The sequence below is a fragment of the Fusarium solani genome (assembly GCF_023522795.1).
Source record: "Fusarium solani strain SB1 chromosome Unknown bctg00000000, whole genome shotgun sequence".
NCBI classification, from domain to species: domain Eukaryota; kingdom Fungi; phylum Ascomycota; class Sordariomycetes; order Hypocreales; family Nectriaceae; genus Fusarium; species Fusarium solani.
The window spans coordinates 4,082,880-4,096,702 of record NW_027072157.1 but is presented as its reverse complement, the minus strand read 5'-3'; the positions used below and the strand labels follow the sequence as shown (position 1 = coordinate 4,096,702).

General features: G+C 54.2%; 4 protein-coding genes across 4 annotated transcripts; 3 read left to right on the top strand and 1 right to left on the bottom strand.

The window, feature by feature from the left end:
* Nucleotides 1–2,049: 2,049 nt before the first annotated feature.
* Nucleotides 2,050–4,727, top strand: MRS44_001299 (uncharacterized protein; the record flags this gene model as incomplete). Its single annotated transcript, XM_046267406.2, has 3 exons — nucleotides 2,050–2,485; nucleotides 2,535–4,517; nucleotides 4,573–4,727. 3 exons carry the CDS (start codon nucleotides 2,050–2,052, stop codon nucleotides 4,725–4,727), a joined length of 2,574 nt encoding a protein of 857 aa, XP_046138439.2.
* Nucleotides 4,728–5,509: 782 nt separating this feature from the next.
* MRS44_001298 (uncharacterized protein) lies at nucleotides 5,510–9,498 on the bottom strand (the record flags this gene model as incomplete). The annotated part of the gene is made up of 6 exons (XM_065623635.1): nucleotides 5,510–5,631; nucleotides 5,701–7,469; nucleotides 7,544–7,781; nucleotides 7,955–7,979; nucleotides 8,481–9,063; nucleotides 9,347–9,498. The coding sequence occupies 6 exons, from the start codon at nucleotides 9,496–9,498 to the stop codon at nucleotides 5,510–5,512; spliced, it is 2,889 nt and encodes a 962-aa protein (XP_065480073.1).
* A 269-nt stretch (nucleotides 9,499–9,767) lies between these two features.
* Nucleotides 9,768–11,036, top strand: MRS44_001297 (uncharacterized protein; the record flags this gene model as incomplete). The annotated part of the gene is made up of 2 exons (XM_065623634.1): nucleotides 9,768–10,541; nucleotides 10,623–11,036. 2 exons carry the CDS (start codon nucleotides 9,768–9,770, stop codon nucleotides 11,034–11,036), a joined length of 1,188 nt encoding a protein of 395 aa, XP_065480072.1.
* A 326-nt stretch (nucleotides 11,037–11,362) lies between these two features.
* Nucleotides 11,363–13,468, top strand: MRS44_001296 (uncharacterized protein; the record flags this gene model as incomplete). Its single annotated transcript, XM_065623633.1, has 2 exons — nucleotides 11,363–12,205; nucleotides 12,263–13,468. 2 exons carry the CDS (start codon nucleotides 11,363–11,365, stop codon nucleotides 13,466–13,468), a joined length of 2,049 nt encoding a protein of 682 aa, XP_065480071.1.
* Nucleotides 13,469–13,823: the final 355 nt, after the last annotated feature.

The following is a 13,823-nucleotide window of genomic DNA, read 5'->3' as shown; positions in this document are numbered from 1 at the left end:
AAGCTGTGGTATCGAAGCTTTTTTGCCTGGCGTCCTTTGGACCGAACCGAGAACGGCCCTGACCGTGGCCGGCCGTCCCAGCCGTTCGCTGTCCGTCCAGCAAGGCACACCCTCCAGGACCGGCTCCGTTGGCCCTCGGGAATGCGAACACTGCCCAGCAGCATGGAGACCAGTACCGCAATGTTATTCCCTGTCAGATCTGAAAGCTCTGCGCTGTTGTCGGTTCCCTGCCTTCCCTTGCCATCTCTCGGCTTGGCTCATTGCCACACACCCTTGATTGTTATCACACCCTCTTGAACAATCCTCGTACAGGACATCAAAGTCTTCATTCCGTCTCGGATAGCACCGGTATCACGGCGGAATTTTCTCGAGCAAGAAGCAACCCGGAGAAATAATCACAAGCCATGATTTTGAGGCCTCTCCGCGTAGAGCTTTACCCAGCGCTCCCGCTTGCGTTGGCCATGTTGGTCGCGAGCAAGTCTAGCCTAGAACACGCCCCGGATCGTCAAACTTGCTACCGGCACCGAAATGTGGCCCAGAGAGTCTGCGATCCCTGGATACTAATCGGCCAGGTATGAATGGGCCAGCGTCAGCCCAGGCGACGAGTGCGACCCATGACGCCGGGGCCGGTCTTCTCCAAGTCCCACTCTAGTTGTCTTGAATTCGCAAGCGACCATCGCGCCCACCCAAACATAGTGACAGCAGGAACGTCCATCAGATCAGATCAGATAACCTTTCAAACTCTGGCCGGCACATGAAAGACATCAGACCATTAGACCGCGGCACTCGACTGCCCCCCGGGCATCTCGAGGGCGCGTGCGCTCAGCAGCAGGAGGACACAAACAGCCACAAGAGAGGGGAAGAGAGACATGGCATTGCCACCTGACGAGACCCCAACTTCGGTAATGCTCTCGCAGCTGATTTCCCCTCATCACAGGCTGAATCGTGGGGTTCGGGGTTCAGCGTTCAGACTGTCATCCCAGGCCGGACACTCTCCGTCATAAGCTGGCCAAAACGCTGGAGAAGCACACCTATCCAGCCAGTTACACGCCGCCCCTCGGCCTCCAACTTGTCGGGAGTGGATCCTGTTCAGACCGTCCCCGGTCCAGGCTTAGGTCGATTGCCTCTGCTCTCCGTCACGGCTCCGAGTCTGGCACCGTTATTGTCAACATCCCGTCGTCCGAAGACAACCTCCAGCTTAGACGGCTTCTGACTGCTGCAAGGCCACTGCTCGGGAGCCTTCCGTGACGGCACAGCGCCCCTCCAACCCGAGCGACACGTTGCGGAGAACCGTTCCTGGCCTCTCAGGTACCTACTTGTCTGCTCTTGGATGCCACCCGTTTGTCCAGGTACATAGCCGGCCAGCCTCGTGCTTCTTTTGATGCCTCGAGTCCCCTGCCCTGTCGCAACCTGCCTCAGACGCTTTGTCCAGTGATACCGTCCCACCGACTCGGCATCAGCTTGTTATTACCGGCTCTCGTCTTGCTCGGGGTTTTCTCGCCTTCTGCATAGCTGTGCGCTGTGGCTCCGTCCCGTCCCCGGTAAGTCTCCGTGCCTGGATCGTTCTACCTCGATACTCCCTGCACCCACGTTCGTTCGGCACTGCTGGCTGTCGGACCTGCGGAGGAGTCTCATCACCTACCGTTTGCCTTGACAGGCCTGCTGGCCCTATCACAGCCGTTGCCTGCCCTCACTCCCCCAGAAGCCATCCCTCTTGCTCGGCTACCCCCAGTTGGGTGCGGAGGGTGTGCGGAGGGTGCGTGGCGGGTCCACTTGACTCTTGTCTAAGTCAGCGAGGTCATGGCCGTTTGCTTTATATCAGAGCCCTGTGCCCTCTCGAGTTGATCCTTTGGACTCTTGTTACCCATCAACCCATCTCTTCCAATACTAGAATGCCCATCGTGTAATGCCAGACTATTTCCTCCAAGAAAACTGTCACTACTTTTACCGCACCGCTCTCCGCGGCCTCAACGTTAGCACAAGCGTGTCACCTCTTTACGCTTAGACTTCGTTTTCTCATCGACTCCTACGACCCTCACAACTGACACCATGACTCAAGTCCGCACCTTCACCCTTCCCCAGCCTCTTGGAGAGAGACTTTCTGAGCCCACTCCCAAGTCGGCACCCATCGACGCCTCGGTTCCTCGTTCTGTCCCTGAGATCCCTGAACTTCCTCAACAACGACGTGACTCGTCCGCCAGACTCAACGGCGATTACAAGCGAGTTCCCATGGCTACCTACAACGAGTCCAAGAAGGAGGGCGGCATCACCTTCTCCGGCCAGGACAAGCTCCCGAAGCTACCCATCCCTGAGCTGGATGCCACCTGCAAGCGATACCTCGAAGCCCTTAAGCCCCTCCAGACGACCCGGGAGCACGCAGAGACCCAGCATGCTGTGAACGAGTTCCTCAAGGGCGATGGCCCTGAGCTGCAGGAGAAGCTGAAGGCTTATGCCCAGGGAAAGACCAGCTACATTGAGCAGTTTTGTATGTACCACTTCCTTCACTCTCTCAAATCATCACTAACACTTGACAGGGTATGATTCCTACCTGAACTACGACAACCCCGTTGTTCTCAACCTCAACCCCTTCTTCCTCCTGGAGGATGATCCGACCCCCGCCCGCAACAACCAGGTCACCCGAGCGGCATCCCTGGTTGTCTCATCCCTCGAGTTTGTTCGAGCCGTCCGTAAGGAGGAGCTTGCCCCAGACAAGATCAAGGGCACCCCCCTGTGCATGTACCAGTTTTCACGACTTTTTGGCACTGCCCGAGTCCCTACCGAGGCCGGTTGCCAGATCGAGCAGGACCCTGAGTCGAAGCACATCGTCGTCATGTGCCATGGCCAATTCTACTGGTTTGATGTGCTGGATGACAACTCAGATCTCATCATGTCTGAGAAGGACATTTCCATCAACCTCCAGACCATCATCGATGATGCCACTCAAATCCCCATTCAGGAGGCTGCAAAGGGTGCCCTGGGTGTTCTGAGCACTGAGAACCGCAAGGTCTGGTCTGGACTTCGAGACGTCCTTACCAGCGAGCCTGATTCCAACAACGCCGACTCTCTCGGTATTGTCGACTCGGCTCTTTTCGTCCTCTGCCTGGACTACACGGAGCCTGCTGATGCTGCTGCTCTGTGCCAGAACATGCTTTGCGGGACCAGTGAGATTGAGAAGGGTGTCCAGATCGGAACTTGCACCAACCGCTGGTACGACAAGCTTCAGATCATTGTCTGCAAGAACGGAAGCGCCGGAATCAACTTTGAGCACACGGGCGTCGACGGCCACACGGTTCTGCGGTTCGCTAGTGACGTTTATACCGACACCATCCTCCGTTTCGCCCGCACTATCAACGGCATGGCCCCTTCGCTCTGGGCCTCATCCAGTCCGGATCCCTCCAAGCGTGACCCTGAGAGCTTTGGCGATGTCAGCGTTACCCCCCGGAAGCTCGAGTGGGACATGATTCCTGAACTCAGCGTCGCCGTACGATTTGCTGAGACTAGGTTGGCCGACTTGATTGAGCAGAACGAGTTCCAGACCCTGGACTTTAGCCACTATGGAAAGAATTTCATCACTTCGATGGGTTTCTCCCCCGATGCCTTTGTCCAGATGGCTTTCCAGGCCGCCTACTACGGTCTGTATGGCCGAGTTGAGTGCACCTACGAGCCGGCCATGACCAAAATGTTCTTGCACGGCCGAACCGAGGCCATCCGAACTGTCTCTCCCGAGGTTGTCGACTTTGTTCAGAGCTTCTGGGCTGAAAACCCGGCCGAGTCCAAGATCGAGGCGCTCAAGAAGGCTTGCCAGAAGCACACTGCCAACACTCGACAGTGCTCCAAGGCTGAGGGTTGCGATCGCCACCTCTATGCCCTCTTCTCTGTGTGGCAGAGGAGCCTGGATGAGGACCTTGACAGCAACTTGAACAGCACAGGTTACTCTAGCCCCGATGGATACTCGGACCGTGTGGGATCGCCCGTCAGCAACGGTTCATTCCCATCTACAGATGGTGTCGAGGTGAAGCCCTCCTCGCGCGAGCGCGGATACAGCACCAACTCTCGTTCGCGGGATCAGAACCCCCTGCCTCTCATGTTTGCCGACTCTGGATGGGACAAGCTGAACAACACCATCATCTCTACGTCCAACTGCGGAAACCCTGCTCTTCGCCAGTTTGGATTCGGTCCTACCTCTGGAGATGGCTTCGGTATTGGATACATTATCAAGGATGATGGACTCGCCATCTGCGTTGCCAGCAAGCATCGCCAGACCAAGCGTTTTGTCGACACCCTCGAGAGCTACCTCCTTGAGATCCGCCGCATCCTGCGCATTAGCAACCGCAAGATGTCTACCGGCAAGGCCAGCCGTGCTCGCGAGGTCGAGGTCGAGAGGCCCAAACCCATCAGCCGAGTTAAGAGCCGTGGACGCCCTATCACCGCCGTTGACAGCCTCCGCTCTGCTACTGGTACAACGTCTCCCACCAACGAGAGCAGTGCCTTTAGTGAGGATGACGAGATGGGTGGATGTAAGTTTCCAAGCCAAATCCTTTGTATACAAATTGTTACTAACAATATTTCCAGATGGTTTCTTTGACGCTGGCATGCTTCTGCAGGCTCTCAAGGCTCGCCACGTGCAGTTTGAGACGACTGCAGAGACGCGGGCTTCGGAGCGGGCGGCGCAGGCACAGGCCCGTCGTCGTGATATTGGAAAGAAGTTGAGGCTGATTGATTACTGAGCATCTTATTACATGACATCGCATTGCATGGTGTTTTCGGAGCACATGTTTTGTCTTTGGACAGGCAGGAAGGGAGCCTGATGAGTGTTTTGTGTGTCTTGGGCGCCTAGGAGCAAGTTTGTCTCTACGAGTTAGAGTACGGCTTTGTTTTTTGGAAATTGCTATTTGAAGTCTGGGTCGGCTGATAAGCTTGGCTACACTTCACCAGAGTAGATGAACTCGAGGTTAACATTTTCAACCATGATGTGGATCTTTAACAGTGACCTATTTGACGTCCTACCTGCATGCATCGTGAACAAGTGTTCCTGAGTTGGTGGCGGGATGAATAGCTGAGTTGGTGTGTTTTGGTGTCTTCAAGATCCGCTCCCTAACTAGAGTGAAGCTGTCATCAGATACCCATCTCAATGTACATCGCTCACACGTCCTGCCTGAATGGATCACCGTTTGTCAATGCCAGCTCAACCTGAACGTGACCGCAAATTCATTACAGCAAGCCCAAGACTTGAATTGCCATGTTTCATGAATGGTATACAACCTAACCGCCCTAACAACACATAAATCGTAACGTCGACCTCTTGTCTGATACGACTCCCTTCGAGGCCAGAATTCAACAATGGCTTGAAACCCTCAAACCCGCACGTCCCGAGGTTACCGACAAAAAAAAAGAGGGATGCCTCCAGTAAGAAAAACTCCTTTTCCCTGAGCAGCCAGACTTGACGGCAACAGGTCCCAGTATATACACGAAACTCCTCCTAGGGGTGACAACACCGTCTCGCACACGATCATGCCATTACGGACAGTTGGGACCGCTCTCCTTCTGTTGGTTGGGATGTCACCTCGCATCCCTGGGAAAAGAAGATGCGAGCGGGCTTGTCGTAGTCGTTTGTTATGCTGTAGTAGTTTCCTGCAAGGGAGTTAGTAACTGGCAGTCTCGACACGACGGAATCAAATCAACACACCTCTTGGTACAAACCACATGCCTCCAGCAGAGAGCCGGAACGAAGCTTCGTTGACGGTGACAAGCACCTTTCCAGAATGCAGAAAGAAGACCATGTGCATCTTGCGTGAGTTCTTTGGGCGCTTATCGGAGCCCGGGGTAGATCGACAATACCAGCACCAATAAACGGCGTCGTGAGCGTCTTGGCGAAACGGAACGTCGTGTCGTGGATGTCCTTAGTCTGAATGGCGTTGCCCGCTATCGCCACACGATCCTCCATGACCTCGACAGGCTCGTCATCGGCCGGGGGGTGTAGCTCGTGCTCCGGCTCCCAAAGAATGACCTCGCCATTGACAACGCCCGGGTTGAGCTCCCAGTCCTCGAGCTCGAGCTCGACCTCTGGAGCACGTTTGGGTCTGCCCTTTGCACGGCCCTTGGCCTTCTTAACGGGCGCCTCCTCTTGAGGTTTGCGGATAACCTCCTTGATGGTGGTCAGAACAAACTTATCCCGGCCTGTCACGCCGTCAAACTCTTCCTCCTCCTGGACAACCTTGTCACCTCTCCACCAGTCCAGAGGCTTGAAAGAGTGGCGGCCAGATCTCGTCGTCCGAACCTCTTCTGCGTCGTGACGAACAGACACAAGGCCTCGCGACTTGGGCATTGGCGGGCCGCGCTGAAGAGCGGCGAACGAAGTCTCACCAGCCTCTTCCGCTGGAGCTTTGCTGCGCGGTGGCCTTCCTTTGGGCCTGCCTGGAGCCTTTGATACAGCCGCCTTGGCTGGTTTTGAAGGCTTGACAGAGGTGGTACGCTGTTTCTTGGCCTGAGGAGCGCTCTCTTCGGGCTCTTGTTCTGAAACCTCATCTTCAGGCTGCTCAACCTCTTCTGGCTCCGGCTCCGGCTCCGGCTCCGCTCTTCGTTTTCTTGATGCTGGGGCTGCTTTGGGTTGCTTGGGCTGAGGTGCAGGCTTGTTCGATTTTCTTCCTTTCTTGGATGCTACAGGTGCGGCCTCTTCCTCGGACTCCTCCTCGACTGGTTCCTCCTCCGGCTCTTGTTGCACAGGCTTAGGCCTTGGGGGTCGTCCACGGCCCTTCTTAGCTGCGACGGGCTGCTTCACGGGAGGTTCGTCTTCTTCTGATGGGGGTTCTGAATGCTCGGGTTCAGGTTCAGGCTCGGGCGACACAGAGTCTCCATGCATGGCCTCGACCATCTGTAGAGACTGCTCCAAAAGATCCATGTTGTCCGACACCTCCTCTTCCTGCTCGGGCTCGTCGGCGTCCTCCGTCTCGTCCGCATCCTCCTCCTCCTCTTCCTCGGGTAGCGAGCCGTTGATTCCATTCGCGCCACCTCGTGGGCGTCCTGAGGACTTGGCTCCGAAGTCGAGTTTTCGCGTCACGGTGGGATCACGCTCCTCGGCAATGGATCGTCGCGTTGGTGACGAGAGGTGTTCTAGGTTTCGATTCCTTCGGGCAGGAGATAGTAATTGTGTCTTTACGGGTGACCGACTGCGAGGAATAGGGTACGGTATGCTTCGCTCCTTAAGCAGGGTTCGCGGACCCGGTCCTGCACCTGTGGTCATGTTAGTCTCTGGTGGTGCCCTTGTGTGCACGGTTGGAGCTGGCGCACTCGTCTCAATGTCCATATCCTCGCTGCCTTGATCGTCGTCGTATTGATCATCATCGTCGTCGTCGTCGTCTTGTTGATTGGCTCCGGAAGGACCCCTCTCTGGCGAGGAGAGTAGGTCATCCAGCGGTTGCATGCCATACTCGTCGCGCTCTCCGGTATCTATCAATTCCACGCCAGTTTTTCTGCAAATGCCAGGTTAGGACTCTAGGATTGACGCGCATGGTGGAAATGTCGAAATTGGCGGGCGCAAACTCACCGACCACGAACGCCGAGCTGGTGGAAAGCTTGCGGCTCGGCAGCCTCGCTGCGCCTGGGGCCACCGCGGGGGGCCATGATTTTTGTGCCGTCGGTGTTCTCTTGTGTTTGTTGGTCTTGAGACTCTGCGTCGTTTGGTCGGTCGCGATGCTGGCGTGTGAGGTCGAAAGTGGGATGCGACGAGAAATACAAGACGCGCCGGGTGACGCGGTTGGTGTTGTTGAAGACCGGGTCGGGAGCTTGGGGCGTGTTTAGAGGGTCCCCAGTTAATGCTCCCGTCGCCCAGTGGAGGCCACACACCGGCACAGTGGGCCAGGTACCTTGAGGTAGTACCACTACCACCACAACAACACACCAATCAACGATTAATACGTCGAATAATAACTTGACAACAACAACAAAGCGAGTATACGTGCCTGCAGATACTTGAATCCTGCCTTGGGATATGATATATAATTCAATTCTAGGCTGAAGCCACCCTGCGCTTTGTTGGACTTGGACGAGACCTTTGCCAAGGCTCTTGATCCACGCCAGGTGTTCAACATTAAATTCAACTGATCATCTATGTCTAGAGCCATGGTGAATCATGAGGCACAAAGACCTGGGGGCGCTGTTGTACTGAACCTTTTGAACAAGAAGCCCATGACAGACACACTTCACCGATTAAGAACCAGTTATAAAGCCTGTATTTTTCAAACCACAAAGTTCGATCCAGTGGCCAAGTATTGCCTCCAAGTGCATGACTTTCTTGTCTATCCAGACAACAACATAGCGCCAATTTCTAACACGGTTCAGTTGAAACATCCATATACATACGCGGCTGCATTTATCGTTACATGCTCATAAACCCACCCCTCAAACAACCTCCTTGTGCACCATAGCTAATTATCCCACGACCGCAGCTTGGTACAATATTCTGAATTCGGCAACCCCCTCACCTCTGTCACAATCCCTTCATCCTCAATCATGTCATCAAACAAGGCCAGATCAGAAGCCTTTTGGCCCCTAACGTCTCGAGCACCCAGCGCATTCATGAGAGCGTGTGGCTCCGTCCACGAAGAACCAAAGTCGACCAGCTGCCCGTTCCGAAAATTGTCTATCCGAATGTCCCTGTTGTACACCTTTTGCCTATTTAGAGCTCTTATGCCTTTGAGTATCCTCTTTGCGCTCTTCTCGTTTACGCCAGAGTCTCCTGGCACAAAGTCCTTGACGATGGCTCTCGGTCGACAACCACCTTCGACCGTTTGCTGAAAGTCAATGTCGACATCGTCCAAGCCTAGGTCGACTCCTCGATCACTTAGTATTCTCTCGTCCGCCTTCTTCAGGAACATGTAGCCATGGCAAGGAACCGCAATTCCAGCCCTCAACTTCCCGCTCCTTATAGCGCCTTCGATTCGACCGTAAGCTCGACACTCGGCAAAAAAAGGGGTCGGTATAGTAAGCTGCAGTGTCCAGAGGCGTGTCTTCACCCAGGAGGGGGCCCCAGTAGTACTCAGAGCTCCAAGGGTCGCAGAATTTGAACTGGCCAGATCAGCAACTTATGTTTTATACAACGAAGCCGTACGTACCACTTTGATAGCATATTGCTTCTTACGTATGATAGCCCGAAATATATAAGCCTCGGCACTGGAGCCGTCACCCCTGTCTTCATCTAGCCTCTCCATCCATTGTATCGGAGATCGATGATGCTGGAACTGGTGTAGTTTCGGTCCCGTACATGGCGGTAGGTCGTTGATGGACGAGGCTTGGGTCTGGGGGCGTTTCCTCGGCATGCTGTGGTATGAACAGGTGTCTGTAACCTCACCAACCGGACAGCTCAACGATAATACCCTCATAGTAATACCCCTTCGATGATCGCTCAGGCTCGATGGCAGCGGCTCCTCCCACCTCTCGGAAACGAGGGAGCATCCGACGTGCATGGCGTGACGCTTCGGCGGCGGGGTCTCGACCAACCATGGGCGTGTATGCTGTCTCATTCAGCTCTCATCACCAACATGCAGCATCCGTGATGGTGTGTGCCGTGGGCCTCATATCAGCTTGACTTCCTAATTTGATGACAGTGTCGGGTATCTCGACCAGCCTCGTCCGCGATTTGCGTCTTTTAAATAGCCCCCTGTCTCGGAATAGTCCTCGACTGGCTGATGTGATCTGTGCTACATTCCACGAGTCGTACGCTCTCGTAGTATTTATACCCCCCCCCCGAACCCTCTTTTACCTTCGACGGAATGGAGTCTCAGCCCTCAGCAACGTCCATCTTTGAAATCCTCACGGCCAAGAACCCCGAAGTTGTTCACCCTGAGCCAGATAGCAAGCCCCTTACAGCTTCCCGCAACTTTCACTGGCCTAAAGAACTTAGACCATGGAAGGAATTCGACTTCAAGACCCTGGAGGCTGTCTTTGCTGGCTCTCTGCTGGATGACGCCCGCCGAACCCGCCGATCTCTGCCAGCTTACCCAACCCTCTTCCCCGAGTCCGATTGTATCGTTACCGACGAGAAGTCAACAACAAGCTTGATCATCAAATGGAACGAGACCATTGTCAATACGGCTCTGATGTCTATTCGAAACGAGTTCCACCCAAGTATTTGGAACTCCAAAACGAGAAAGCACAAGAAGCACGAGGCTGAACCCCAAGTAAACAGCCGGGCGAAGCGCAAACAGCCACCCAGACGCAGCTCACAATCCAATCGTGTGCAGAAACCGAGGAAGCGACACATGTCGGTGAGGCCCGACTCTGGTGCCGTGCATCACGCCTTGTCACCAGACGAGCGTGGGTCTTCAGCCGTCCAGGAGAGATTCCCCAAGGAGTACAAGACGGCATCTAAATGGTGCAGTGAGAAGTTCTTCAGAAGTGGCTTCATCGACAAAAAGGGCCAAATGAAGGAGGCATTGATACAGAAGAATTACTTCATGCCCATCAGGCAGGCCTTTACTTACTGTGTCACCCACGGGTGTCGTTACGGGTGCATCTTGACTTGTGGCGAGGCCTTCATCTTCCGAGTGAGACCGCGGGCAGCTGTTCCGAGTTCGTATTTGCAAGCGCAGTGTTTCTGAAGCAGTTGTAAGCTAATTAGATAAGAGAAAGGAGCCAGTAATAGCCACGAGGCTCTTCGAAGAAGCCTCGTGGATGATGGGCTACTCGAATATGTCTCCATCCCCTGGACGAATCATCACCAAGGCGACCTCGACAGTTACAAAGACCTGACTGTGAACCTGGCACTGTGGTTCGTACACGTTCTCGCGGGGAATTGCTATTGGGTCGACTGGAGGTACTGCCCCCTGACTGCCGAGGAGCCGCAAGTAGGTCGGCTGTCCGAAGCGACCACAGAGCCGAGCTTTGAGTCTCGAGAATCTGACGACGAGTCGGATAGCTCTGAGACTACCGCGCCATTGGGCTACACGCCCATCTCTATGAAGGATGGGGAGTTTTCAGTGGGAGAGGATGCGATTCATTTCTCCTTCTCGGAAAGTCACGACATTACCAAGGAGGCATGATTTGTCTAGCACCGAATTGAGATCAATACACGATATCGAAGCAACAATTCTTTCAAAGCTATGGAGGGTTGGCCAATCCAGATCGTTCATGACGTTGTTCTACTTTGACCCCCCTGGCCCCTGCCTTTACGCAGCTCCTAAGTCTTGTTCCTTCCTCTAAGATACTTGCGCGTTGCTGCTTCCCTATATAAGTCGGAACATGTGATCACAGTCTGCCAGTGTCTATCCAAATCTTGGTATGAGTCCATTTGAGAATCTTCAAGACTTGCCAACCTACCGCATTCTTTTGACGCCAATACGCCTTCATTATCTGTGCTATTATCATTATGTCGGAACCTTCCGAAGACCACTCTCCTCCGTCACCCCTAATTACTCTCCCGTTTGACAGCGAATACCCCAGCTCGTTTCCGACCGTAGAGATCAGGCATTCCAGTTCCGGTTTGTGCGCTACTTGCTCAAACCTACCCCTACAAGCAGTTCTCGGGGGAGCTACACCATCGATCAACCTTCGAATCAAGGTTGCCGACGTTGGAACCTATTACCAGAAGCAGCCGGCCTACCCTCCTTGTGACCTGTGCAGCCTGTTATGTGGCTCGCGCATAGACTCTCCAGAGCTTACCGAGAAACTCAACAACGATCAAGGCGGCGAAGAGCTTGTTGCGTTGAGCTTTCTCCGTCACTGCTACAACACTATCGGCCATGGGACTCCAGCCACTTGTGGCAATGACTCCATCATGTTGACACTCGCGCCATCAGGTTTCCACCGCAGCGACGTCCATCTTCTGCCTTCTGTTCGACAGGCCCTGGAACAAGGTGCAAAGAACAAAGGGTGTCTAGTTGCTCGACGGAGCGATGGTTGTGAGCCACCAGGTATCACGGCCCGGATCGTTAGCCGAGAGTTTGACAGGTTGCTGGCCAGATCATGGGTTACCTATTGTCAACATCACCACAAGCCACTGTGCTCAAGAACTAGCAGGGAAGTTGCAGGGCTTTGCTTGCTGGACTACCATTCGCTTCAAGTGAAGCCAGCTCCAAAACATGCCCCTTACGTCGCTCTGAGCTACGTATGGGGTTCCCCCGAGATGGCAGAATTGCCTTTCAGATTTGGTGGCATCACAAAATTCGGCGACCTGACCTCGCTCCCCTACACCCTTGCTGATGCTATTCGGGTTACTATCAAGTTGGGATTCCGATATCTCTGGATGGATCTGTGCTGCATCGACTAGGATCACGAGGGGGCCAGAGATCATCAGATGGAACAGATGAACCTGATATATCACAACGCAGAACTGACCATTATTGCTGCTGCCAGGAGCAGTGTGGAATACGGGCTGCCGGGAGTGGGAGCGGGATACCGCCCACGGAGCATACAGCAAGTTGTCAAGATTGGCAACATCGAAATAGTGCCAACCATGAGGCATCCTCACGCCGCGATCCAAACGTCAAAATGGTCTAAAAGGGCGTGGCCTTTCCAAGAAGGCATTCTCAGCCGTCGCCGCCTCGTTTTCACCGACGACCAAATGTACTTTGAATGCGACGGTATGAACTGTCATGAGAGCGTCACGAATGTGCCAAAAAGGAACGACCATTGGAGCAACTTGGAATACTGCCAGCAAATTGAGAGCTCGCTGGATCAGCTGCATGCTCCACACAAGCGCGAATTCGACCGCACATTGCGACCTGGAATCCTGGGATGGAACGATAGGCGGCCCTTTGGCCAACCTGTCCGTCCGGGCTCGCATGCCGCCTTTGTGCGGTTCCTGGAAATGATCCAGGTATACTCGGCCAGGGAGCTACCGTGTCCTTCCGACGCCCTCAAGGCATTCGATGGTATCGCCAGCAAGTTTGAAATTCTTTCGGACAGAATCGACCAGATCTGGGGCATTCCTTTCTATTGTAACGAAGAAAGGACCCTGGAGGAGACTTTTGTGGCCGGGCTTGCTTGGAATCACACGGGAAGGGCGGGCTATAGCCTAGAAGAGCTGCCCAGGCCAAGGCACATATTCCCGACTTGGTCGTGGATGAACTGGTACGGCGAGGTCGAGTATCGTGAGCTTGGTCTATACAAAGGCGGATACAAGTCTGCCTTCAAGAGTGCCGTGGCATCTGTTGTCCTGGAAGCCGACGACGGGTCACTGCTCACCCTTTCCGAGTACTTGGAGATTTTCCAGGCTGGAATCAACCGTTCCGACAACCCCAAGGCAGTCCGGTTAGAAGCATGGGTTTTCCCACCATCTGCTTTTGTTGTCGTCGAGGGCTCCCACTTGACGTTGTTTGGGCATCTTACATGTCTACATACATCGATTGCAGATAATCCATTCTACGCAGGTCTGGCGAGTCTGGCCCAGAGGGGTTTGGAGTTTAAAACGGAATGGATATGCATTTATCTGGGCTCTGTCGAGAACAAGAAGATCAGCCTGGTTGTCCGCTAGTCGTGCGACGGCTGGGAGCGGGTTGGTCTGCTCTTTACATGGGCCGACCAAGTAGACCAGTGGTGCGAGAATAACCCTCGGCGGATAGTTCGCCTTTTATGATTAGACATTGGCAAGATAAGCGTCGCCATGGAAGACGTGGAGGCCGATAGCGATGAGATTGGATTGTGTTGTACATGATAGAATTGAAGCGATGTTAGCGGGTTATAGGTACGTACCGATGGAGTGGAGCCAAGGTGCTTAACGCGTCTCGACGCGTCTCGCTCAACTCCAACCTCATCATGATAGCCTAGTACTCAAATAAACTCCTTGATCAGGACACATTCCCATTCACCAATTGACCTTGGTATCAGTT